At 48.0% G+C, this 9477-nt stretch overlaps 1 protein-coding gene across 1 annotated transcript; it reads left to right on the top strand.

Annotated features, from left to right (window-relative positions):
- The first annotated feature begins 659 nt into the window (after positions 1 to 659).
- NPHS2 (NPHS2 stomatin family member, podocin) lies at positions 660 to 7429 on the top strand. The gene is made up of 8 exons (XM_005150203.2): positions 660 to 936; positions 2533 to 2636; positions 3375 to 3447; positions 3749 to 3831; positions 4579 to 4782; positions 5504 to 5559; positions 6378 to 6456; positions 7154 to 7429. The coding sequence occupies exons 1-8, from the start codon at positions 660 to 662 to the stop codon at positions 7427 to 7429; spliced, it is 1152 nt and encodes a 383-aa protein (XP_005150260.2).
- Positions 7430 to 9477: the final 2048 nt, after the last annotated feature.

The following is a 9477-nucleotide window of genomic DNA, read 5'->3' as shown; positions in this document are numbered from 1 at the left end:
TCATTTGGAAAAGTTCATGGTTGAAATAGGACCAGCTGATTTCCCTTCCTGCTATAATGTGAGGTGACCCTACAGAGAGGGAGTTTGTTGCCAATGTCCCTCCATTGTACCAGCCAAAGGGTTTCTAGGGAATAGACCAGTGAGATGCTACTCACCTAACTGTTCTCTACAACACCCCCTCCAAACACCCGTGAGTAAGCAACTGCTCTCACCAGTAAAGGTTTTTCACCCTGCTGTTTATTGTTCTGGACCACCCCACCATTTGAGGTCTTTGCAGCTGCACGTCTGACAATTACTTTCAGGTAGCTTTTCAACAGCTTTGCAGAAACCACATATTAAAAGTCATCTGAGTGCTTCTGATTGTAGTTTATTTTGAAAGGCAGGAAGATGCAAACAGAATGTCCTCCTGGAGTCCAGGGTCTAACTCTCCGTCCCATCCCCACAGCAGTCTGTGAAGAGAGCAGAGCAGCTGGGAAACAGCTTGCTCACTTCACTGTCCACTGTGTCGGACAATCCTGTGATAAACTTGAAACAAGACTCCTTGATCTGACACCTCCCGTTCTCTCCTCCCCTGCCTGGTTTTCCTGCCTGCAGCAATAAATTCAAGCACAAATTCATCCCACTCTCACAGGCAGCTAGCTGCATGCTTCTCAGCACAGATGAGGATGGATAAGAGGTCTCGGGGCAATTCCAGGGAGTCTCACAGGAGACGCAGAGAATCCCCAGCTACACAGAGCAAACGAGAGAAGAGAGAGAGCAGCAGAGAAGCTGGCAAAGGAAGGGGAGACATAAAGCAAGAGAAACTGAAGGAGATCAAGAGCACCACAGGAACAGATGCTAGGGTGCACACGTCCACAGTGGTGGATGTGGATGATGTGGTGTCTGATGAAGAAATGGAGGCAATGGCATTGCTGGACAGCGAGCAGCAAGAAGAAGGTATGGCTTATACAAGGGAAGGGGCTCTTTGACCCTGTATGGGTCACTATGTGACTCTGCTCTCTGCACGCTGTCTTCACACCCACCTTGCACAGATTCTCAGGAAAGCATATGGGAGACTCCAGGCAGCCTCTGCAGTCAGTACTGCAGGCTGAGCAGCACTGTCACAAAGCAAATAACTTTTTAAAAACATCTACATCCCCAGCATCCTTCATGCTTCAGCTTATTACTCCCCAGTTCTAGTCATGCTCTGTTCTCTCTCTTTTCCTGCTTGCTGTTCTTTAGGTGCAGAAAGTTAGCCTAGTTCATAGTCAAAAGGACTGAGCTGCATGGAAGAACTGTGCTTGAGGTGCATACTCACAGCTCCATGTCTGGATAACCTTTGAGAGCAGCTACTCTCCAGGCTGTGTGTTTGTTAAGCAGATTCCCAGCCTGCTATGGTTAGAGAGAGAATCGTGGGTTGTTTGGCAAGATGACTGGGCCTCTTTCAACCCACCATCACCACAGGAATGGCAGATGTGTATTACAGAACCGGCATCACTTCCATGTGAAGCCACTATCTGCTTCCATGCCAGCTGCTCTGCTGCCTTAAGGGTGACATAAAGGTTCAGACTTGCTCATATCTCTTTGGGAACTAAGTTTTTCACATCTACCTCTTTTCTGCCTCAGTTACAGGAATTCCAGCTAGTGAGCAGTGCTGTGGAACAATAGTCATCACACAGGTTCTTGGAATGTGAACCTCCTTCAGGACCCAGTGGCTCTGCAGAGAGCTCCAAGGGCAAAAGGGCAGGGATGGAAGAGCTAGAAGGGATCCAAAATAGAACAGGTGCAGGAGTGCTAACTTTACTGATGGAGAATATGCTACACTCTCTGGGTCTAGGTGCACCCAGAAGTTATCTATTTTCAAGCCATACCTATGGATTTTCCCTCAAGCAGGAGCACAATAAAGAGCAGCCAGAGCAAGATGACCCACACTCTCTTTGGGGAGATGTAGAAGGTAATATTAATCTGGGGCTGACCACCCCAGCCAGCCTTCAGCATCTTGATTTCACTGCTGTAGAGCATGGAGATTTCAGCAGCACCAGTGGCTTGGTCCTATTGCATTAGGGAGCTGGGGTAAGACTAAAATCCTATTCTAAAACAACCCGAGATACTCTGATAGGGACAGGCACTTCAAACTGTGCATGTTGAAAGCTATCTCTTATTTACAATATATCTCTTTGCCATTAGCTTATCTTTCCAGATAAGCTCCTGGGGTCCCAGCTCAGCCAGCAAGTTGCCCATTCCAAGCCTTGAACACTGCTTGGTAGCAACAGGTCTTCAGGCTGAAGGCTTCTCTTATCAAGGTACCATGGGGAAGCATGGCTCAATATCTGCCAGTAAAACAGACAAAATCTGTCAGTCCATCCTAGCAGTTCCTGTCCACCTGGGGCAGGGAGTATTCTTTAACCCAAGACCAGAGAAGGCCAAATGCTTCACATACAACAGATCTAGGTAGAGGACAATAGTGAAGCTGATCTGTGCAGGTAGTTGTCAGGCAATCAGTATTTAGAGAGCAGTCCTCTCCTAACAGTGTAATGTTGAATTTCTCCCTAGGTGTAAAGTCTCCAGGTATGGGCATCTGTGAGTGGCTTCTGACCATCTTGTCTTTCCTGTTCATCATAATGACCTTCCCCATTTCTGTCTGGTTCTGCATGAAGGTGAGAACAGTGTGGGTCCTCTCTGGGTTTAGTATTTGGTATCTGATGTGGATTGTAACTTACTGGCTCAGCATGTTTCGGACATGAGCATGAAGTTTTTTTGGTGTAAGACCCCATTTACACTTCTTAAACTCAGCCTACCTAGCTCAGAGATTGCTGCATTGCAGCAGCAGGATAAATAGGGTTTGAATTAAAAATTCTAAGAGAGACTGATCTCTCAGTTAATAGCATATTTTCACCTCTTCCTCCCCTTTTCTCAGTATGGCTACTGGCAGGCATATTTTGATTCCCACTTCTCAGGAAATTTCACATACATCTTGTTATCAGCAAGAGTGTCAGCACTATAGCTGAGATCTTGCACACATGAGCACATGCACATGATTCCCTTGGAGGCAAACAACCAACACAGAAAATTTTAGCTCAGGGTATTCAAGTTTGGCCAGGCTACAAGGAAGGAGAATGCTGGCCTCATCCTGGGAAACCCTGGGGTGCTCTCACCAAATCTTGGGCTGTCATAGGGCTGCTCATATGTTGCTCTCACACAAGGTCAGCCAGCAGCTCTGAACAGGTTCTCTGTTTAAGCTAAAGGGACTCAGCAACAGGTGATGCCACTAGCTCATACTTGCTGAAATCCTCACTTTGCAGGGCTTTCTCAGAAGACTTCTTGTCATACTGGTGAGGCCCCATTCCCCAGTCCTATGCCTTCTTCTCCAGACTAGCTTTTGTTTCCCTCTATAGGTAGTGCGGGAGTATGAGAGAGCCATCGTCTTCCGCCTTGGACATCTCCTTCCTGGAAGGGCCAAAGGGCCTGGTAAGATGTTTACTGAGCACCCCACAGCCACATTGCTCTGCTTTGTGCCCTGCCAAAGCTCACATAGTGGTGCCCTTCAAGCAGACAGAGCTAGATAGGAGATGGGATGTCTTTGCTCCCTTCCTTTAAAGGGCTGGTAGCTTCTAATGGCTTTTCCCATCACAGAAGCAGCCTCAGAATTTGAGCCTATGTATTGCTGTTCCTTTGTAGTTCTGCATGCCAAACCCTCCCCTGTTCTCCAAAGCAGGAGGGACAATTTCTATGGGTCTGATGATCACCAGCTGCACTTTTCTTCCTACAGGCCTTTTCTTTTTCCTTCCCTGTCTGGACACATATCACAAGATAGACCTCCGCCTCAAAACACTAGAGATCCCCTTCCATCAGGTATTCCCTCTCATTTGGAATACTTTAACATTACACCTCAGGCTTCCAGCCTTCATTCCTGCATAGAAAAGTTTGAAAAATCTCCCGTTTAGTTGGACATACTTGGATACCCCAATAGGGAGTGGTTGGGCTAAAGGTACTGGCCCATGGGCTTTCTACCCACCACACTGAGGAGTGCATGCAGCAGGGACTCAGACTAAGATCTTACAACAACATAAGGGTGGTAATCAGCTTCTGTATAAGCCTGGGAGGAAGAAATGGCTGAATGCTTGTTTCTAACCATTAAACCTGCAACCTCCCTAGCTACAGCCCGTGTTCTCCTTCTGGGGTGTATTGTCTGTGCTGCTGCCAGTGGGACTGTCCTTGTCTGATGGCATCTCCCAGTTGAGCCTGTACAGCAAATCTTCTGGAGATACAATAACTGAGCACATACTTCAGGACACAGTCTATGCTCTCAGAACAGGAATGGACCAGGCAGTAATGGGCAGGGAAACACAGCACAGGATGACAACCTGCTTACAGTCTCTAGCTCAGCAGCTGCATTGAGGAGACAGGTACAAAGATGCCGCTCAGGGAACTAAAGTCCAGAGGTTATATAGTTTGTTCAAGGTCAGTCATCAGCAGAGGTGGAAACTACAAAGACTTAACCATCCAGCTACTCTTCATCATTCTTTTAATCGTGTGCTTTTATGTGCTACTTTAGAGTTGTCAGAACCAGCTCCATTTCTCTTAATGTCTTCTGCTTAGGTGGTGACCAAGGACATGGTCACCTTGGAGATAGATGCTGTCTGCTACTACCGGCTGGAAAATGCCTCTCTTCTCCTTACCACCCTGACCAGCATTTCCAGTGCCATCCAGCTGCTGGTGCAAACCACCACAAAGCGCCTCCTGGCACATCGAGTCTTCTCTGAACTTCTCCTAGAGAGGAAGAGCATCAGCCAGGAGATAAAGGTGCTTCCACAGGGGGAGTCAGCAGAGCAAGGGGTGAAATGAGGCTCCACAAAGTAGCTCAGGTGATCAGTCCCTCAAAATCACGAGCACTGTTTTGCAGAAGGGTACAATAACAACATGTATCTCCTTCACAGAAAAAATGGGGGATTTTTCTTCTGTTTGTTTTTTGACTGGGATCACTTTAGAGGAAGAACATACACTGTGGGCCCCACAGGCGGCTATGGTGAATAGCGGATGGTGTGCTGTGAGGAGCATGGAGGAGCCACTTAGATAAGCTCCGTCAGTGTTTTGTGATAGCCTGCCTTCATTACTTACCCCAGAGGAGATTCTTACAAGAAATGTGACAGTGTCCCTGAGTCAGTTGCCATAAACCCAGCATATGTGGGATCTCCAGGATCTCACATGGCCGTGACACACATACATGATGATACCAAGTCAGGAACTGAATGTTTCCAATGGAACTGAATTGATTCCACACTTGAACCAGTATGGACTGTTTAAATTGTGCTTAAACCACAGGGGCAAACACACATTGGAAGTGAGGGAAGTAATTTTCTTTCTGAGGGGCCTTACACAATAGCACAAAACCTTAATAAATCTGCCTTACAGTCCTGCATTTAACTGCCTTGAGTTAATGTCCCTGCACTGTCTTACTCCCCTGTAAGGGGCCTAGGCCAGGGCTGGTGTTTCCCTCATGCTCTAAAAATATTCCTCTTCACAGGTGGCTTTGGATGCAGTCACAGGCTGCTGGGGGATCAAAGTGGAGAGAACAGAAATGTAGGTAGAAAATGCTGGCAGAGGGGACTTCCCTGGCCCTTTTGCAAGTACCTCTCCTGCTGTGTTCACTGCTGCATGCCTCTCTTCCTCCTTTGTCTCTGACTCTCTCCCTGTAACTATCTTCTGGAGAAGATAGAGCCCCTCCCATCTTCCTGTTTTCAGCCTCTGCCTCATGTAAAGCTTATACATGTGAAGACTGCTTGCTCCAGCACGGACAGCCAGGGCAGAATCCTTAGCTGGGATCTCATTACCATTTCACTGCCGCTACAGGCAGAGTTTGTACCTAATTCTGGTAGCCCAAGAGGTGCAGCAAGCACTAAACCCTCTGTGTCCCACTCTAGATCAAAGGCTGCCGGGTCTTAGCACTTGTAGGGATGGGCTCATCATTCAAGAATCCCATGCAGAAAGGTGAGACTCCCTCATCCTGTAGAGGGCCATGGAAGAGAGAGCCAGTGGTGAATGAGTAAATCTGTGTATGAACAGAAGGAAAGTCCTGTGCTTGTGTCCCAATGGATTCTCTGCAGTCTCACAAAGAGTGAGGTTTGACTTCAAGCAGCAGAGGCACAGAGAGGAGAGGTCTCTTCTGCCAAGTGATAATGCAAGTCTAATCATTAGAAAACCAGGCAGGAAAAGAAGGATAGGTATGGAGGTAGAAGGCTGAAGTGAGATGCACAAAGAAGGACACTCTGGGAGCAAAGAACATGAGTGAACTGCTCTCCAGAGACTGACTCATGAGCCCATTCCAAGCCTCACATTGATCATCTAGTGCCAGCAGGAGAGTCTAGAGCCCAGCTAATCCCTGTCCTTCACTACCACAGCAACAATGTACAACTGCCTGCTGAAATTCGCCAGTCCCTGGCTGTGGAAGCGGAGGCCCAAAGACAGGCCAAAGTGCGGGTATGCCAACTCTGAACACTTCTCATCTCTTTCTGTAGCATTCCTTGTTTATGATCCCTGGGAAATGCCACAAAACGATACAGCGCTGGGAAGATATGTTTTCTTTAATTCCTGTTCAGGAGCTGTGTCTAGCAAGGGTAGATGCAGCAAGAGTGTGGGCCAGCCCAGTGGAGTGCCAGATCTGATACCTGGCTTACAGATAGGACAGACAGACACACAGAGAGGTCTGGGGTTATCACTGGGCCCATGGTGATCCCCATGGGGACCTTCTCCTCAGGGTTTCACTCTCCCCTATGAGCCCAGTGCAGGGCTGTCACCACTGTAATGTACCCTGCACCTTGCTCAGCTCGTGCTGGTCTCCATCCCTTGCTCTGAGCTACACGAGAGCCTGGATGAGGTTGGTGTCCAGCTCCCCTCCCACAAGCGTAGCCTGGGGGCTGCCCTCTCCCATGCTGTTACAGCAAGAGTATGCCTAGTTGTGAGCCCCGATAGGCCTAGCAAAAATAAGTTAAAGACATGAGCTCCCAAACTTTTGGGAGCATCAAGAGGTCTAGTACATACTGTGATCTTCAGAGAACAGGAATGTTACAATCACTTTGGCCATGGGAATTTTATGGTGGCAAACTCCCTCAGTAATGAGCAGTCCATGTTACCTTACTCCCAGCCTCACAGAAATCTTTATTCCCCTTCTTGGCAGGTGATCGCTGCTGAGGGGGAAAAGGCTGCTTCGGAGTCCCTGCGGATGGCAGCTGAGATTCTGTCCAGTGCCCCTGCTGCTGCTCAGCTCCGTTACCTCCATGCACTGCACTCCCTTACTGCAGAGAAACCTACTGCTTTCATCTTGCCCTTGCCTTTGGAGGCCATGAATCTGGTCTCTCCAGCTACCCAGAGTCCTCCGACAGCAAGCAGCCTCCTCGCAGACACCACAAAGCTTGCAGAAACCCCAAAAGATAAGGACTCACCCATGCTCTAAGAGCTGTCCCATGTCCCATGGTTGCTCCACTGCCCCCGATCAGTCCTACTCAGAGAGGAGCTGAAGGCTGGCCTATTGGCAGGTCTGGAGGCAGGAGGGAAGGCAGCCCAGGCTGTAATATAAAGTGGATTGTATATGGAAGAAGCCTCTGCTGTTTTGGGAAGGGAAAAATAGAGAGCACAAGGAACAGGGCTGCAATGTGTGTGAGCAGGGGGTGGAGGGAAGAGGGGTGTCATCTCTTTCACAGGGTCAGATGCACCTTGACACATTATGGCCTGGCCCCTAGGGTCTGATCCATCTTGCACCATCACCTTGGCAAGAAAGACAGACTTGGCCCTCTGTACTTAATAACCCCATCCCCAAACTGAACAGCCAGCCAGGCAGAAGTGGGAGCCCAGCAATTGGTGGTGGAAAAGGCAGGGACTACAGCGCACCTGCAGGTTGTTGGGTACTGTCAGCATGGTGTTTTGAGAACGAGGGAATGAACTGGGTCCCATGGTGTAGTCCTGGATATGGGATTTCAGTCACCACCCATGTGCACATACATACATACATACGTACATACACCCACAGCCAACCAAGGTGTTTAGCCCTAGTTTTAAAATAGAAGGAAAAGGCTGCCTTTATTGGCACTTCCCTGCAAGGCACAGCAGGGATGCAGAGGAAAGGCAGGCTGTACTGCCACTCGCTTCCACTGGGGGGTGAGAAAGGACAAGTTCTGAGCTTGTGGGTATCTAAAAATTTTAGAAGTGATCCATTTAATCAACTCCGACTGAGCCGACAAAGGAGAATCCAGCACCACTGCGGAAGAGCCAGCTGAGAACCTGGAGAACAGCAATACTTTTGCACGGTGCAGCTGCCTTGGTAACCTACACACACAGGGAAGGAACAGAGAAAGTCCTCAATGTCCTATAAGCCTCAAAACTCCTATATATTTTTCCTGACAAAAACTATTTGAAATGACCAGGAGCCTACAGATACTGCAATCCTTTCCCTTGCCAAAGATATGGAGCACTGTCAAAGAAAATACCACTGCACTTGGTTTCTCTGATCCTGGCATCCTCTGGGTGGATGTCAGTTCTGCTCTTGCCCTTTTACTTGACCTGCAGCATCTCTCTTTGCCTCCCCTGCACAGCCATTCCCAGGATCAATGTTCTGCTGCTGGTGGCCTGTAGAGGCCAAGATAGGGGACTTCGTGGCCCTTCTCTTAATTGGTCACAGAGTAGCTGGCCATCATGCACATGCCTAGCAGGAGTTACCCAGCCAGTCACTCCTCTTGTATTTTTACTCATTTTTTACAGTGGTAAATGCACCTATGTTATGAGGATGGCCTGTAGGTACTGACTTAATACTGCTGTGGAGGACAAGGATCCCACTTCTGCGAAGTACCACATATTCTGTATTTAACCATCCCCTTCAGCTCTCTGGACTCCCCTTCTCAACACTTGGTACTGTCATAATACTCGCTCTACAAGTATTTGCTGGCCTTTTCAACAGCAAGGACACTCAGGAACCAGTCCCCTTATGGGTGGCTGAGAAGTGGGAAAAATCCACCTGTGAACTTCTCAGTGATTTCATGAGCTTGTCTGGCTGCATTTCTAACCCTGTGTAAGATCCATCCAGACCAAGATTCTCTGGCACATCAAGGACCAACACCTCTACAGATAACATCTCAAAGGAACAACACTTAGCCTGAGAAATGACTGTCAGGAGACACACAGCACTATGTCAGGGCACACACATTACCGTTTGCATGCATATCTGCAGAAGACAGGCATAGCTTTTTCAAACGTGTAACTTTTCTGTAGCTAAAGACAAGACAAATCATAGCCAAGAGCATCCTCAGTTCCAAAGAGCATGTTTTGTTACAGCAGTATATTGTCTCTTCTACATATAGAGCTGGCAGAAACTTCTCATTTTACCTTCAGGAGATATTACATTCCAAAAACTCACAGAAGAGAAACATCATTTAAAAATGTACTTTGGGATTAATGATATATGATGTTCCTAAAATGAAATTTACACTGAGTTGGCTGGGGTTGTCTGAG

This window comes from Melopsittacus undulatus, chromosome 6 (genome assembly GCF_012275295.1).
Source record: "Melopsittacus undulatus isolate bMelUnd1 chromosome 6, bMelUnd1.mat.Z, whole genome shotgun sequence".
Taxonomy (NCBI): Eukaryota; Metazoa; Chordata; class Aves; order Psittaciformes; family Psittaculidae; genus Melopsittacus; species Melopsittacus undulatus.
This window is presented reverse-complemented; position numbering and strand designations above follow the sequence as displayed.

Coding starts and splice junctions, on each gene's coding strand:
- NPHS2 (XM_005150203.2), top strand. CDS start 660: ATGAGGATGGATAAGAGGTCTCGGGGCAATTCCAGGGAGTCTCACAGG. Junction 937..2,532: donor CAGCGAGCAGCAAGAAGAAG/GTATGGCTTATA, acceptor ATTTCTCCCTAG/GTGTAAAGTCTCCAGGTATG. Junction 3,448..3,748: donor TGGAAGGGCCAAAGGGCCTG/GTAAGATGTTTA, acceptor TTCTTCCTACAG/GCCTTTTCTTTTTCCTTCCC.